We start from the raw sequence: 18,185 nt of genomic DNA on the forward strand, positions 1-18,185 counted from the left end.
GGGACCGGAAGTTGGTCAGTTTGCTGTGTGGCCTTAATCGTCGACAGTGATAGCGTTCACCGAAATAATTACTTCCGCTACACAGTGTCATTCTATCCACCGCTTACAAAAGTTTTAAGGTAGATCCCGCAATAATCCCAGAGGTGAGGGGAGAGTGACAGTCCTTGAAATCAGGCCGCATTTAACTGAGTGTGACATCAAGGAGCCTGAGCGAGACTGGAGTCAGTGAGTATCAGGGCGCAGACTGTCTGCTTGTTGGAATCATACCTGGCACGTAGGAAGATGGTTGTGGTTGTTGGAGGTCAGTCATCTCAGCTCCAGACCACCTCTGTAGGAGTTTCTCAGGATAGTGACCTAGACCCAACCACTGCTCCCGTTTCATCAATGACCCTCCATCATAAGGTCAGGTTTGGGGATGTTCACCAATGATTGCACAATGTTCAGCACCATTCATGACTCCTCAGATACTGAAGGAGTCCATGTTCGAATGCAATAAGCTGACAAGTGATGAGTAACCTTTGTGCCACACAAATGCCAGGCAATGACTATCTCCAATAAGAGACAATCTGACCATCATTGCTTGACATCCAATGGTGTTTTCATTACTGAATTCCCCTACTATCAACATCCTGAAGGTTATCCTTGACCAGAAACTTAACCAAACTCATCACATCAATACAGGGTGTACAGAGCAAGCAAGTAACTCTCCTCCTGACTCTCCAAACACTGTCCTTCATTTATAAGGCACAATTCAGGAGTGTAATGCAGTACTCCCCACTTGCCTGATGGGTGTAGCACCAACCCCACTTAAGAAACTTGACCCCATCCAGGACAAAGCAGCCTGCTTGATTGGCACAATATCCACAAGCACCCACTTCCTATCACCAATACCCAGTAACAGAAGTGTATACCATCTACAAGATGCACTTTAAAAATTCACCAAAGATCCTCTCATATCACCTTACAAAACCACAACCACTTCTATTTAAACGGACAAGAGTAGCAGATACATGGGAACACCGCCATTTCCCTCCTTAAGGGTATTGCAAATGAACTTACAGAACATGGACTGTAGCTGTTCAAGAAGGCAGCTCATCACTGCCTTCTCAAGGGCAACTAGGAACTGACAATAAATGCTGGCCAGCTGCTGACGTCCACATCCCATGAATGAATGAGTAAATAGTTGAGCGGAGAGGTGTGCTGGTCAGGAAATCAGTTACTCGCTGCTAGTAATTAGCGTAAATGCATTCTGATAGCCTCATCCAACACTGACATGCTTAAAGCTTTTTGACATCCTCAGATGATATGGTGCACTAGAGCCTGGTGAGTGAAAGTGTAAGAAGGAGACAATTCAGAGATGATCAAGCTGTGCAAGAGTTGAAGGGAAAGGATTATGGGAAAATGGCACAGGAATAGAGGGACTTAATGAGTATTTAGAGGATGAATTATGAAACTAGCTGCTTCCCAAATGCTGCTTCTCCTTTCAATGTAACCCCATGTCATGTATTGCACCACATCACCTGCCATATGATAAAAGAGGATAAATATTAAATGCTGGTACTATGGTAGATTCAGAAACGGAGAGAAAAATGCATCAAAATGTCTAAGATACCAGTTTTCATTCTTTGAACTAATAAAAGTATTATAATTACAGGAAACGTCTTCAGCTTCAATGCTAGGAGTGGAGTGCAGATTCTATCCATTACAAATTGCCATATGAATTCCCTGGTTGCTTATGAGTCTTCAGAATCAGAAACTGATTATGACGAAAGTGAAGAAGTTATTTCTCTTCAGAGAGAAGATAATCTTGTTCATTCAAAATTTCAATCTGCATTTCCAACTACCACAGAATGGGAATCAACCAAATGTGAATTTGCATTACAAGTTGCATCTTCTGAATGTGCACATACGGAACGCAAATGGAACAGTACACAGAATTGTACACAGACAAATATCTGTGTAATTCCAAGACCTCCAGAGCAGTTTTTGAATGAGGAGCCATATTTTCAGTTTCCTCGAAAGGACCATAAAAATACATTGAATCTGAAGTGGAAATCTGACAGAATTCCTGTAAAGATGGTCCCCTCAGCTCAGAAGAGAGCATTTCAAACATCAGCGGCATCTGCTCAAAACATTAAACCTTACATACCCAAAAGACTAAGGCAAAAAGATGTAACTTCTAAAAGCAACGATTTCAAAGACAGCACAGAAGTTTTGACCTCTGAGATAAACTGTACTGCAACAGAAGAACACCAGTTAAGTCATTTGAACAGAATTTCAGACTTCATTAAGCCTTACCTAGAAAACCAATACAAAGTTACAAATATTCCAAAATGCTTGGTCTTTCAGATCTCTGAGCACAAGGGACCAGTAACTACAATACATTGGTGTCCTGTGCAAAAACACAGTCATTTACTGCTCTCTGCTTCCATGGATAAGTCTGTAAAGGTATGGTTCCATTTTGTCAAGAATAGATGGTAGCTTAACTTGAGATTTTGAAACCAGTTTATCATCTTTGCTGAGATAAACTTTAATACATTGTGGTGGCTGATATGACAAATAAAATACTATCTAATGCAGTAAGGGAAATTCTTCTGCACTTGAGTGTTGTGGTAGATTGTGTCGAGAATAGATTAGACACTATCTTCTAACTGACCTGTGACATAGTTACTTCAAGAAAGCTTTATTGTGACACTGCCACTAAGATTCGACAAAGTGAGTTATACTGGATTTTGGGGTTTTGCCCCATAATGCACTACCAGAGCTTAATCAACTGTAATTTCATGGGCCGATTGTATATCCATTAAAGGTTATCTAGTCCTCAATTCTATTTTAAAATAGGGTAATGCAATGGGAATATCAAAATATTAGAAAGTAGCCGAAAAAAAATTGTCTCGCTTTCTTCTTTGAGATTCCAGCAGCAGATTGGTACAGCAGGTAAACTGGAAGGTATTTGGGTCACTTGGGTTCACTAACACATGAAAATGCTTGACTATTGGATTAACGGCAGGAGATAGAGAATGGTTCTGGAGGGTTGTTTTTCAGACCAAAAACCTGTCACCAACAGTATTCCACAGAGATTAATTCTCGGTTCTCTTGTTTGTCATTTATGTAAATGATTTGATGAGGATGAAGAAGGCATAGTTAGTAAGTTTGCGAACGACACCAAAATTAGTGGTATAGTAGACAGTGAGGAAGGTTTTCTAAGATTATGAAGGGATTTTGATCAAATGGGTCAATAGCTTGAAAATGGCAAATGGAGTTCAATCTGGATAAATGCAAGGCATTGCATTTTGGTTCAACAAACATGGGTAGGACTTACACAATTAATGGTAGGGCCTTGGGTAGTTTTGTAGAACTGAACAATCGAGGGGTTCAGGAATTTAATTCTTTAAAGTTTGCGTCACATGTAGACAGGGTGGGTAAAAAAGCGTTTGGAATGCTTACCTTCATTGCTCAGTCCTTTGAGTACTGGAGTTGGGACATTATGTTGAGGTTGTCCAGGACATTGGTGAGGCTTCTTCTGAAGTAATGTGTCCAGTTCTGGTGGCCCAGTTATAGGAAGGATTTTATTTAGCTGGAGAGGGTTCAGGAGAGATTTACCAGGATATAGCTGAATATGGAAGGTTTGAGTTACAAAGACAGGCTAGATAAGCTGGGATTCCTTTCACTGGAGCATAGGAGGTTAAGGTACGTCCTTATAGAAGCTTATAAAACCACGAGAGGTATAGATATGGTCAGTAGTAGTGTTTTCCCTAGGATGGAGGACTTTCAGACTGGGGGCACATTTTTAAGGTGAGAGGAGAGAGATTTTAAAAAAACATGAGAAGCAAATCCTTTACACAGAGGGTGGTTCACGTGTGGAATGAGGTTCCTGAGGATATGGTGGATGTGGGCACAAACACAGTGTTTAAAAACATTTGGATAAGAACATGAATAGGAAAGGTTTGGAGGGATATGGGCCAGGGGCAGGCAGGTGAGACTAGTTTTCTTTGGGTTTATGAACAGCATGGACTGGTTGGACCGAAGGGTCTGTTTCCGTGCTGTATGACTTTATAAGTTTTTACTCGAAGGTGATTAATTTTGTTAAAATCCATTTTGGCTGAATTGTATCTGATACATTTGGAAGTATATCTTCCCTAATGTACATTCTCTTATCTTACAATGAAATGGCCTGAAACACATTTTGGTGCTTTTGGGCTGTCTTTGCAAGTGACTTTATTTTTGAAATTCCAAAAAAATCTGTCAAAAGGTCATACGATCTGAACAAAGGAAGGTAGGAAATTGAAAAAAAAGGATATGAGTTACCATAGACCTACCATACCAGATGACTGGTGGTGTTTTAACCAGAGGTTCATAATGCCTCAGGTAAGGGGAGAGGTTGAGAAGGAGAACCCTTCACAGTAACCTCAGCTGGCGCAGGAATTGAACCCATGATGTTGGCATTACTCTGCTTTGTAATCCTGCTACCCAGCTAACTGAACTAAATGAGTAGGTCAATCACTTCCTCGAATCTGTCCCACCTTTCAATCAGATCATTGTTGCTAAGAACATAAGAAATAGGAGTAGGCCATCTGGCCCCATGGCTGATCTTTTCATGGACTCAGCTCCACTCTCCTGCCTGCTCACCATAAATCTTAATTCCTTCACTGTTCCAAAAGGTGGAACCTTTGTCTTAAAAACATTCAGTGGGGTAGCATCAACTGCTTCACAGGGCAGGGAATTCCACAGGTTCACAACCCTTTGGGAGAAGAAGTTCCTCCTCAGCTCAGTCCTAAATCTGCTCCCCCTTATTTTCAAACAATGCCCCCTAAATAAAGTTTCACCCTCCAATGAAAATAACCTCCCTACTTTTGTCTTGTTTATTCTCATCATAATTTTATATGTTTGTAAGATCCCCCTCAAACTCCAATGAGTCACAGTCTGCTCAATCTCTCCTCATAAGCCAACTCTTTCAACTCCAGAATCAACCCTGTGAACCTCCTTTGCACCTCCTCCAGTGCCAGTACATCCTTTCTCAAGTAAGGAGAGCAAAACCGTACACAATATTTGAGCCCTCACAGCTGCAGCATAAGCTGAAAATAACTAATTTCTTCCTTTCTAATTTTGGTCAGTTCAGAAACCTCAACCCTGTCATCCCCTTTAATGAGCAATATTATGTAATTATCACTTGTACTGTGTCTTCTCAAATGCTCTTCGAAAATCTTAACAATTTACATCCACCGGTTTCACTCTTATCTCCTCCATCAGTGACACCCTGAAAGAACTACAGTACAATTGTCAAACATGGTTTCCTATTCATAAACTGTGGTGGCACTGCCAAAGCCCATTATGATTTCCTATGTTTCTTCTGTTATTATGTTCTGAATAATAGAATTTTGTGTTCTCCTATTGATTAACATTAGGCTAACTGATCAAAAATTTTTGTTTTCTCATTATTGCATTGTACCTTAATTGTCTTGTATTTGCTCACCAATGTGAAAGTTGGAACAGACCTTTTATGTTTATGATTGTGGTGCACTGCTGCTTTCCATGTACCTATTAATTACATGACTAAAGAAAGACCTCCTCACAATCGTTAAAAATGTTTTCCCAGAACACACAGAAGCCAAGTGTGTGGTCATTTAATGACTTTGAGTGATGATCTATTATTCTGTAGAGAAAATACATTTCTGATTCTAATTACAGAGCTCTGATGATGTAAGTAAATAGACTAAATCTTATAGATGGGAAGAAATATATCAGATTGTTACATTAATTTGTCCAGTCACTGAAATAGAATTAGTTTTGGATTGTTTTTTAATTGAGGTAATTCTGGGACACACTATAAAATTCAGAAAAAGAAAGAAAATTGTGACTAAATCACATTAAGCATGATCTGTACACTTGCTTTTCGTTCCTCATATAGAAATAATCTAATGAATACCTGAACATAAAAAAAGGAGATAGCTGAAAGTAGGTATTATGACGCAATCAAAAAGTAATGTCACATGATTTGATGGGTTTTAATGGTGCAATTAAAATGAACTGTATACCTTCCTTTTCAATTGTGCCATCTGTATTGATTGTAATGAGATCAGCCAGGTGGACATCATAGAATAGGAGTTCCCTGATTGGGGCTGTTAATCTGGTCCAATCAGGGAACTCTAGTTGACAGTTAAAAACAGGAGTGTCTCCCACACCTGCACACATACAACATGGGTGCCGGGGAAAATAAGAACTACTGCAGTTCGGTGGGAGTGTCGGAGTAAATGAAAAAAAGGAACAGGAGTATCAGACATCCTGTTCACTCTGACAGCTGGCTCTGAGGGAGCTGGATCAGTGTCAGGGAGTGAAAAAACACAGGAGTGTCTCCCTGCACGCACACAACATGGGTGCTGGGTAAAAAGTAAGCACTACCGCAGTTAGGTGGTAGTGTGGGGGTAAAACAAAAAAAACAGGAGTGCCCAAAAAAAACAGAGGATTCAGAATCTCCTCAGTTCAGGGACTGATTCCAAGCAAAAAAAAAGTGTCTCCTACACCTGCACACACAAACATTGGTGCGGGGGAAAATAAGCTCTACCGCAGTTAGCCGGTAGTGTGGGGGTAATGAAAATAAAAAAATTAACAGGAGTGTCAGAGATTCTGTTCAATCTGACAGCTGGCTCTGAGGGAGCTGCATCAGTGTCAACGACTCTCCTTGATTGTGTCGGAGGAGGGGACTGATTCTGAACTAGCTGGCCCACAGCCAGTGCATTGGAAGGAGAAGAAGGAAAAAAAACAGGAGTGTCAGACATCCTGACACTCTGCAATTTGCCTCTGATGAGATTATACCATAGTCAAGGACTTTCCGCGTGTAAATAAAGGGTGTCTTGGTAATGGGTTATATCAGCCTCTGTGGAATTATTTCACCATGCAGTAATAGTTTATGTTTTGCATTGTTATCCAGTGCCTTAATTTAAAGCTGTGATACAGGATTGTTTACAAATATTTTGATGTATGTGATGCTTATGGGAGTTAGTATCCTGTGGTATCTACTATTAAGAGTCATAGAGATGTACAGCACAGAAACAGACCCTTTGATCCAACTTGTCCATGCTGACCAGATATCCTAAATAAATCTAGTCCCATTTGCCAGCACTTGGCGCTTATCCCTTTAAACCCTTCCTATCCGTGCAGATGTCTTTTAAATGTTGTAATCGTCCCAGCCTCCACCACTTCCTCTGGCAGCTCATTCCATACACACACCACCATCTGTATGAAAACGCTGCCCTTTAGGTCCCTTTTATATCTTTTCCTTCTCACCCTAAACCTATGCCCTCTAGTTCTGGACTCTCCCAACATGGGGAAAAGACCTTGTCTATTTATCCTATCCATGTCCCTCTGATTTTATAAATCTCTATAAGGTCACCCCTCAGCCTCCAATGCTCATGATCAACAAGTGCCAGACTAACTTCTTCTCCCCTGGCTTAAAAGAACAGAAACCAATTGTTTTGCTGCCACTTATTGCTCTGGTTGGAATTGGATAACTGAGCAAGGAATGATGCTTGAATTTGAGATCTTTCTAACTTATATGGTTCATCTGTTCACTGCCTTGCACACTCAAGGCATTGAGTTTCTTTTGTACATTTTGTAAGGAAATGTTGGAGAGTTAATTGAATAAAATTGCAATGAGGACACAATTAATTGATTTTAATTTTTTTGTGATTTCTCAATCCACTATATTTTATGGAGAAATTAATGCAAAATTATCTCTTTGGATTTGCTTCTGTTGTACATTAACATTAACATTATACAAAGAAAATAATTTCATAGAATATATATAACACAGAACATTACAGCACAGTACAGGCCCTTCAGTCTTCGATGTTGCGCCAACCTTTGGAACCAATCTGAAGCCCATCTGTCTATCCTACACCATCCATATGTTTATCCAATAACCATTTAAATGCCGTTAAAGTTGGCGAGTCTATTACTGTTGCAGGCAGTGCCCCTACTACTCCCTGAGTAAAGAAATTACCTCTGACATCTGTCCTATATGTATCACCTCTCAGTTTAAAGATATGTCCTCTTGTGCTAGCCATCACCATCCGAGAAAAATGTCTCTCATTGTCCACCCTATCCGCATCTCTGATTGACAAAAACAGCCTCAGGCCCCTCAGCCTTTCCTCATCCTTGCAGTACACCACTATCCTGTCAGTGCTTAGGATCTAGAATGCCCTACCTGAGCACGTGGTGGAGGCAGATGGAATTACGGTTTTCAGTAGGGGATTAGATAAGTGCCTGAAGAAAAATACAATTGCAGAGCTACCAGGAAAGTGTAGGGTAGATGGACTACTACCCATTTTTCATTGCTTTAAACTGAGTGGCTTGCTAGTGTCGTTATAGAGGGCATTTAAGAATCAATCACATTGCTGTGGATTTGAAGGCACATATCAACCATACTAGGGAAGGCCAGCAGATTTTCCTCTTTTTAAATTTAGTGAAGCAGAGGGGATTTTAACGGAATTGCCATTAGTTTCAAGGTGACTGTCACTGTGAGCCTGAAAATCCAGTTATATGTATATGCATTTGATACTTTGCTGCCCACATCAGTGTCTGTTGTTGAAAGTCACACATCAAATGTCCACTTTCTGTCCATTCTTTTACTCTTTTCTATCCACATATACCATTTTAAATTGCTGTGTGGTATATCCCATTCTGATTTAGTCATTGTCACACTGTATTAAGTTAAAAATCACACAACATCAGGTTATAGTCCAGCGGGTTTATTTGGAAGCACTAGCTTTCAGAGCGCTGCTCCTTCATCAGGTAGTTGTAGTCATACAGTATTGCAGATAATGGCCACGAGGTGGCTCTGTTCACTAATTTGTAAATAATTAATGTGCACTTGCTCACCACATTGTACATACAAAATGCCATTGATATTTAGATATATCATCATTAAATTGAGGACTTTAAAAAAAATCTGATAATAAATTTTAGCTTTGATCATGTTTCTTTGATTTGTTGAATATTGTTCCATTTCTGGGTGGGTGCAATTTTTATGGTTGCTGAAGCATCTGATTGCTGGGGTTGAGGTGTTGAAATCTGTTTATCTGTACAGTATTTATCCAACAGAATGTGGTGTTTATCATGCATGATTGAAAATCAGATTTATATTTATATTATGCTGATGGATATATGATACTTGTTGAATCTCCTGCATTCTTTCTACCTGTCATTTGTTCGGTATGACATACAACTGTCTTCAGGTGCTAGTCAGGCTGTTGCTTCTCCCTTGAATGTGGTGAAGATTTTTTAAACTCATTCATGGCTGCCTCGGCCAACAGTTATTGCCCATCCTTAATTGCTGTGGAGAAAGTGTGTGGTGAACCGGCTTCTTGAATTACTGCAATCCATGTTGTACAAAGCTGATAAGGAGGGAATGCCTGGATGTTGACCCCATTCAACAGTGTAGGTACAATGATGTCGGTCCATGTCAGGATCGTGACTGACTTAGAGGTGAACATGCTGTTCCCAGTTGGTGGTAGTCCCGGTTTTCAATCAATGAAAGCTTTATGTTTAGGTCTTGTATTTCTTGTGCATTTTTGTCAAAGTGTTGCACCTCCCTGAGGTAATACACAAGTCAAGTCCCACTATTCCTGGAGTCATCAAAAAAAATTAATGATTTTATAAAGTATGCAAAATTCTCCAATTTTCAGAGTTTTAGACCCAAGCTGATGGGAAGGACAGGCAGATTTCTGTACTTAACAAGGATTACTGTTTATAATAAATAGATACCAGTTACAAGTAACAATTATGAACCATTAGCATATAAAGCTACTATCTAACTCTCTAACCTGCTTATATAAGTCCTTGTACAGACACATATAGACACAGAGAGAGAGAGAGAGATACAAAAATAATGAGTTTTATGAGTGGAGGGAAAGAATAGGAACGCCCACTAGGTTTACACCGATGATTCTTTTGGTTTGAGAGGATTTGCTGCTCTTCGATTTTTCACTTGCTTACAGTAGGCAAAAGGTGTCTGGTTCACCCTTATAAGATCTCTGCTTTATTGGTTAAAAGCCACAGCTTATAGCCACTGGTGGGGAAAATAAACTGCTTTCCACGGGCTTGATACGCTTTTTACTACAGAGAATAGGACAGCATCTTCCTTTTTGGATGTCTGCTAGCTTCGAACCAGGTATTCACATCCACAAGCTGTTTAACTATCCAGGAGTCAATCATATAATTGTTGGATGGCAGAAGCCTTTGTCATTAATAATGGTCACTATTGGACTATTGGAGTTGCTGTCTCAGAGAGAAATAACTGGTGATTTAACCTGAGGGTCATCATTCCTCAAGTGAAGGGGAGCTTGAGAAGGAGAGTCCTTCATGATAACTTGATCTGCTGCGGGAATTGAACACACGCTGTTGATGTCACTCTGCATTGCAGGCTAGTCATCTAGCCAACTGAGCTAATTGATTGCCAACCAACTCTGGGAGTTAATCAGCTCAGTTGGCTGGACTTGGACTTAGCTGAGCATCAGGTAAATATTGATCCTTTCTCTGAAGCATATGAGAAAATGGGCCCTTCACTATAGACCCAGAAAACCAAGGTCATCTTCCAATCAACTCAGTGAAGCATCTCCTCCCTCTCTAGGCTAAAATCAGTGACAAAGTCCTGGAAAATTGTCCATGTTGTGTACCTTGGGAACTTCCTTTTGAAAAAGGTGGATATAAGCAATGAAATTCAACTGCATCTCAGGGTGTGTCAGCTCAGCCTTTGACCAACTGAGATATTTGGGGACCAGAGTCTTAAACTCGAGAGCAAGATCATGATTTACTAGATAATAGTGATTCCTGCTCTCCTATGTGGTTGGACTTCAAAGCGCTGGAGAGGTGCTACTAACAGTGCCTTCACAAAATTCTCCAAATCTGCTAGCAGACCAACATGCCCAGCGTCAAGGCAAGAGTCACTCAAAACCAGCTCTGCTTGGCGGAACATGCCATTTGTGTGCCTGACACCAGACTTGCGAAACAATGTTCGAAGCTATACTCAGAACTCAGTCATAGCTGGAGACTTCCAGGGACCGTGAGGAAATGCTTTAACAATGTCATTAAAGCAGCCTTAAAAGGATCAAACATACTTGCTGACTTATGGGAGATCCAGGCTTATGATTGACCAAAGTTGAAAAAAGCTCATTTGAGAGGGTGCCATGCCCATTGGGTGACTTTGTTTGGAACATGCAGGAATGAAATCAAGCTGTTGGGGAAGTCTACAAACAACCCATTTACCCAACCCTTCATGTGCTATTTGTGGCAGAGTCTGTAGATTGTGGATTGGACTGATCAGCCATTTCAAAACCCACCAAACTAGAATAGAAACATGTTATCCTTCATTCCAAGGGAAGAAGAAATGCTGATTGATGTGACTTTTGGATCGGATTATTTTTACAAGGTAGATACAAGTGAGGTTTTTTTCACATTCAACCTAATAAAATTTGTGCAAATTTAGATTGAAGATCTAGTGTAAGCTTGCACTCGAGATTTCACAGCTGTTTGACAACACTGTTGACTGGTATCGCTATGTCCCTCAAGGAAAATGCACACATTTCCTCAGTTTTTGCTTTCATAATATGAATGCAACCAGTATTAAGATAATATTAGTACTCTACTTTTCTTGAGTGGAATATTCCTGGTGTCATGGAGGCAGCTGTCAAGGGAGGACCAGAAGAAATATCTGAGAAGTTCTCATCCGGTCAATCTTCCTGGAGATGAATCAGTACCTATGGAGGCTATCCATCTGTCAGTGACTAGTCAGTCTGCATAAATAAGTACCTGTTGTGGGTTTATTAGACATTCCGCTGTAAATCATTTTGATGGTGAGTGGTTCCCAGACTGAGTGCTAGGTTGACAGGCGACTGATCTGCAAGTTCGGAGAGACCATCAGTCTCCTCACCACAACCAGAGGCCTCACAACTGTTACTCTCATTCACTTAATTGAATTTAATATCACTTCAGAAAGCACTTCAAAGTGTCAACATCCTAATGTTCTCTCTGACAGTGTCAGAACCCATCACTAGAAGGAGGACTGCTGTCCTTCCAAGGCTGAGGGTCCTCTGGGCGTTCAACCTCAGGGATCTGCCCTAGACAGTCGACACAGAAGCAGCCTCCTTATTGGTCACATCTCAGCAGATCTCCCAGTTGGGTACCTGTCAGGCACAGCAGGGTTGGGGCCTGCATGCTCGTAGTCTAAGACTAAAAGATTCTGCCCTTTATATGAATTCTGACCTGGTGGTGGCAGCAAAGTAAAATAAACTGCTAGCATGACCTTTGCTATATAAATGGAATAAAATTAAACAAAAAATCTGTGAATGCTGAAAATCTGAAATCTACACAAAATAGTGTAAACAAATAGTTAATCTAATTGTATCTGTGTAGAGAAAAGATGGGTTATGATATTTGTCCTTCATCAATCTAAATATATGTCAGATCTATATGTCTGCTGAACATTAATATACAAGCACCTCTTGCATTTGTGAGATGCTGTATATTGCAAGTTCTTTATTCATGACATTTTATGGGGTGTATGTGTGAGCAAGTAATATTAGAGTTTTTGCAGATGCATTGATGTTGATAGTGGCCACTTATAGTGTGTAGGAAAGAAAAAATGGAATTTTATAGAGATTTCTATTTTAACAGCCTGTATTTTATTTAGAAATCATAACGCTAAATTAATAACAGAATATTTAGTTACTTGCAAGCTGTAATGTTTGATTTTGTATGGAAAACGGTGTTCAGTTACATTTCCACCGAACACTGTAGTGGGAGTATTACTACTTCAAGAACTGCAGTGGTTCAAAAAATTATACAATGCATCCAGTTGAAGTGTGGTTCCTAAAGTACAGCTGTTACATCTTCATTTTTGTTACTTTCGTGTTATGTGGGCATTGCTGGCTAGGCTCACATTTATTGCCCATCCCTAATTACTGTGGAGAAAGTACTGATGAACTGCTTTCCTGAACCTTTGCAGTTCTTGGGATTTAAATAGACCCACAGTGTTATTTGCAAGGACTTACTGAATTCTTACCAAGTGACAGTGAAGGAGTGACAGCATAGTTCCAAGTCAGCATGAGACTCAAAGAGAACTTACAAGAAGTTATGTTCTCATGCATCTGCTACCCTTGTCCTTCTAAGTGCTGGAAGTGAATTTGGAAGCTATTGTAAAAATAGCCTGGATGAGTTGCTGTAGTGCATCTTATAACTGATACACACGATTGCCACAGTACATTGGTGGTGAAGGATATCCCACAAAAGAATAAATTAGAGTACACTTGGTAACATTGCACTTTGTTTATCATGTGAACTACTTAGTTAGCCAGAGAGTGGTGCTGGAAAAGCACAACAGGTCAGGCAGCTTCCAAGGAGCAGGAGAATCAACATTTTTGGCATAAGCCCTTCATTAGGAGTGAGGCTTGTGGGTCAGGGCTGAGAGACAAAAGCGAGTGGCTTGGGGTTGGAGGGAGGTGGCTGGCTGGGAAAGTGATAGGCAGATGAAGGTGTGGGAGAAGGTGATAGGTCAGCGGGTGCAGTGATGGATGGGTTGGGAGGGCAGTGCCAAGTTGGAGGCTTGGGGTTGGGATAATGTGGGGTATGGGGAAATGAGGAAGCTGTTGAAATTCACATTTATCCCATGTGGTTGCAGGGTCCCAGGGTGGAATGTGAGGCATTCCTCCTCCAGGTGTGGGGGTAGTAACGGTTTGGCGGTGGAGGAGGCCCTGGACCTGCATGTCCTTGACGGTGGGAGAGGGAGTTGAAGTGTTCAGCCATGGGAGGGTGGGGTTGGTGGGTGCGGGTGTCCCAGAGATGTTCTCTGAAACAATCCGCAAGAAGGCATCCTGTCTCCCTGATGTAGAGGAGACCACACCGGGTGCAATGGACACATCCATCAACCCCACCACCCTGTGGCTGAACACTTCACCTCCCACTCCCACTCTGCCAGTGACATGCAGCTATTTCCCCCGAACCCCACCCCACCTCCCATTTATCTCTCTGCCCCGACCCACAAGCCTCATTCCTGATGAAGGGTTTATGCCCAAAACGTCGATTTTCCTGCTCCTCGGATACTGCCTGACCTGCTGTGCTTTTCCAGCACCACACTCTCGACTCTGATCTCCAGCCCTCACTTTCTCTTACTTAGTTAGCCGGTCTGATTCTGTGATCACTACTTTTGTCAATGCTGTGTTCTCAATTCTTTTAGAGGCAGAGTTTTTCCACTCAGTTGAACAGAAAGATCCTGCTGAATAGCACATTTTTGCCACCCAATGCTTGTAGCAACCAGCAACAGGAGATTTTGTGCACTCAGAAGTATAAAGATATTGATGTGCATTAGCATTAATTTTGGGTTTACATGGTTGGAAGATTTATATCTAAAGAGCACAGCTTTAACAAGATTGACTAAAGAACCAAAATGACAGGAAATCTTTTTCACTGAACAGTTAATATTTAAAATAAGGTGTCCGTTGAGTGATTCAATGGTAGCTTTGAAAGGGAATTGGATAGGAGTTAAATTATAGAAGGATGTAAAAACAGCGGGGTGGAACCTAATGCTCTCCAGGAGGCAAACAAGGCCACATCATTGAGCAGACTGGTGTGGGGTAGGGGACGTAGTCTCCCCTTCTCATCCCAATTTATGTTCAGTGAGGGTTGGCCAGGAGCAGACCTTCCTACCTGGGTGTCAAATGAGGCCCCTAAGTGAAGCAGTTTTCTGCATTGGTGATGTTCAAACAGTGGCAGGCAGCGACTTGACCCAGAGAGAGATGACAAGCACAGCCTCTTGGTTTAGTTGCAGCTACTTAGGTGGAAGCCCTCACTCAAAGGCAGTTCTTGATGAGATTTCTGTTCTAATGGTAGAAGTGCAGCAATGTTCTCCGGTGGAGCACTGAGCCTGAGAGATTTAATTCCTTCAGGGCTCCTGAAGACCAAGCTGGTGCCACCAAGTTTTAGTAACAAATGCCTAGGTTTTAAGGAGTGTTCAGGTGGAGGTAGGACCTTTGTACCTTCCACCTGGGTGGATGTCTTCTTTCATAAAGGTAACTGTCAGGGTAGAAAGGTACCAAGCAACCCAACTGACTCAACTCATCATCACACCAAAGGCATGAATACCATATTCTGTGGGTTATAATTGTTGGTTACCAGCTTTGGATGAAATAGCAAGGGAAGGAGAATCCCATCAAGCTTGGTTTGCAACCCACGAGGAAAGGGAAACTTTGAATCCAAACCTATTGGAGACCTCATGGTCACTTTCCTAGTTCACATGGCATTGGAGTTCTAGGCTTAAGCGTGAGGTCAAGTGGTGCAAACTGTACTCACAATAAACCCCTTTGCACAGGCAGGAAGGAAAACTATTGTCCACCACAACTACAATGCAATGGGAAAGGTGGGAAGATTGCAAGTGTAAGGTGATACTGGAAGCTGCAGTTTCAATCCTGAAAACAAACAGCTCAGAATATTGACTGGGCTGAGTAACCAAAAAGCCTTTTTGAAGGACATCACTATTTGCTGCTGAATTGAAGGGGAATCTAGTAGAGGTGGCCTAAACAAATGCTTGTCTTCTCACCTCCCAGTTGGCTTGCTGCATTCAATGTGCATCACACAATACAACCAAACTGTGGCAGAGAAGAAAATATGAACTCCCAACCTTACTTCAAAAGGTCCCAAAAGAAGTAAAATTCTGAAACTCAGCGTTTAAAAAAAATTTCATGAGATGTGGGTGGTGTTGACTAGGCCACCCTTAATTGTCTTTGAGAAAATGTTGGTGAATTGCCATCTTAGCCTGCTGCAGTCCTTGTGGTGTAGGGACACAAACAATTGTCAGGAAGGGAGTACCAGAATATTGACCTAGCAACAGAGAAGGAATGATAATGTAGTTTCTCGTTAGGATGGTGTGGAGCTTGGAGGAAACTTGTAGGTAGTCATAATTTCCATACGTCTGTTGTCCTTGTCTTTCTGGGTGGCTGAGGGTGCGAGTTTGGTAGGTGCTGTTGGAGAAGCCTTAGTGTGTTACTGTAGTGCATCTTATAGAAGGTACACATTACTGCCATGATGCATCAGTGGTGAAGGTAGTGAATGCTGAAGATGTAGGATGCGGTGCCTACCAAGTGGGCTACTTTGACCTGTATATTTTCACACCTCTTCAGTATTGGTTCAGATGAGCTCATCAAGGCAAGTAGCCATCAACTGGATCTGACACATCTCCCGCACTTCTGCCCCCACCACTTCTCTTCTCTCCCGAACAGCAATAGGATTCCCTTTGTCCTTTCCTACCATCCCACCAGATCCACATACAGAAGACTATCAGCAGCCATTTCCATCACCTCCAGCTAGATGTTACCACTAGACACATATTCCCCTCCCCTCCATTGTACACCTTCTGCAGGGACTGTTCCCACTGCGACACCTAGTCCATTCTTCCTTCACTCCCAACACCCCCCACAGCCACACCGTACTTTGGCCTACAATTGCCCAATGTGTAACTCCTACCCATTTACCTCCTCCCTCCTCAGTATCCAAGGATCCAAACATATCTTCCAGACGAAGTAGCACATGCACTTCTTGCAATCTAGTCTACTGCATTTGCTGTTCACAATGTTGTCACCTCTACATTGGGGGAACGAAGCATAGACTATGTGACTGCCTCGCAGAATATCTATGTTCTGCACGCAGAAAAGTCTCTGAGCTTCCAGTGCCTGCCACTTTAACACACCAACTTGTTCCCTTGCCAACATCTTCGTCTCAGCGCAAGCTGGAAGAACAATACCTCATTTTCCACATAGGGATCCTACAGCCTTCCAGCCTCAATATCGAGTTCAATAAGTTTAGGGACTGACCTCTCCCATGTCCTAGCCCACTGCCCCACACACCAGGCCTTGTAATCTTTTATTCTGCCATCACAGATTACCTACTGTTGGCCACTAACAGTCTCCATTAACAGCTATTCATCCTCTCAGCCTGATCGTAATCCATTCCATTGTCTGTCCAACTGTTCTTCTCTCTCTTTGCCTCTATCCCCACCCATCATTTACTCTTTATCCCCCTCTGCCACCCTATCTTCCGCATATAAACTGATATTTCCTAACTACTATCAGTTCTGAGGAATGGTTACTGAAACCGAAACGTTAACTCTGATTTCTCTTCACAGGTGCTGCCAGAATAGCTGAGCTTCTCCAGCAACTTCTGTTTTGTTTCTGATTTACAACATCTGCAGTTCTTTCAGATTTTAGCTATAGAGTTAAAAATTACACTACACCAGTTTATAGTCTCACCAGGTTTATTTGGTAGCTTTCGGAGCACCGCTCTTACATCAGGTGGTTGTGGCGAATCAGATCATGATCACAGAATTTATAGCCAAAGCTATAGAGCATATGTATTTACTTTACTCCTGGAAATATTGTTGTGTTACAGTTCAGACACTATATAAATGCAGGGTATATTTAACTGAAGGGTGATGATTACAAAGAACCTGAAGACAAAATCCTTATGTTAGAAAGATCTGATTTTACAATGAAATATAAATTATTCTGTAGTTATATAATTGTGCTGGCCTGACCAATCAGGTATTCAGAGTCAAAAAGTGTGGTGCTGGAAAAGCACAGCAGGTCAGGAAGCATCCGAGGAGGAGTGTCGACGTTTCGGGCATAAACCCTTCATCAGAAATGTAGGAGTGAGGGCAGGTGCCCAAGGGGGCTCAGAGATAAATGAGGTGGGGTTGGAGCGAAGGTAATTTGAAGGCTACCAATTGAGATAAATGAAGGTGGGGGCTGATGGTTATAAGTCAGAATGGAGGTTGGAGCAAATAGTTGAGAAGGAAGATGGATAGTTCAAAAGGGCGATGTCGAATTGGAGGGTTGAATCTGGGATAAGGTGGGGAGATGGAAAAGATGAGGAAACTGGTGGAATTGACATTGAGGCTGTGTGGTTAAAGGGTCACAAGGCAGAAGTTGAGGTGTTCTTCCTCCAGGCATTGGGTGGCTTGGATTTGGCAGTGGAGGAGGCCCAGGACTTGCATGCCCTAGGCGGAGTATTCAACTGCAGTGTTTGCAAAAAACAAAATCATTAAATTTGATTCTGCCTGATATGCACTCTCTATAATTGGATAGTGTGATGCTCATAAAGTTACATTTTAATACAGATTTTTGATACATGCCATGTACAATTTT

At 41.6% G+C, this 18,185-nt stretch overlaps 1 protein-coding gene across 4 annotated transcripts in view; it reads left to right on the top strand.

Annotated features, from left to right (window-relative positions):
* The window catches only part of wdr25 (WD repeat domain 25), a 102,083-nt gene continuing 83,898 nt past the window's right edge, over positions 1-18,185 (top strand). The window contains exons 1-2 of one of the 4 annotated variants that reach the window (XM_060829264.1): positions 1-225; positions 1,655-2,448. In XM_060829264.1, coding sequence (XP_060685247.1) covers positions 1,717-2,448 — 732 coding nt within the window. In that variant the 5' untranslated portion in view covers positions 1-225; positions 1,655-1,716. Of the gene's footprint in view, positions 226-1,293; positions 1,324-1,654; positions 2,449-18,185 lie in introns of those variants that run through there. The other 3 variants (XM_060829266.1, XM_060829265.1, XM_060829267.1) reach the window with 3 other exon arrangements.

The sequence above is a fragment of the Hemiscyllium ocellatum genome, chromosome 8, assembly GCF_020745735.1.
Source record: "Hemiscyllium ocellatum isolate sHemOce1 chromosome 8, sHemOce1.pat.X.cur, whole genome shotgun sequence".
In the NCBI taxonomy this organism is placed as follows: Eukaryota; Metazoa; Chordata; class Chondrichthyes; order Orectolobiformes; family Hemiscylliidae; genus Hemiscyllium; species Hemiscyllium ocellatum.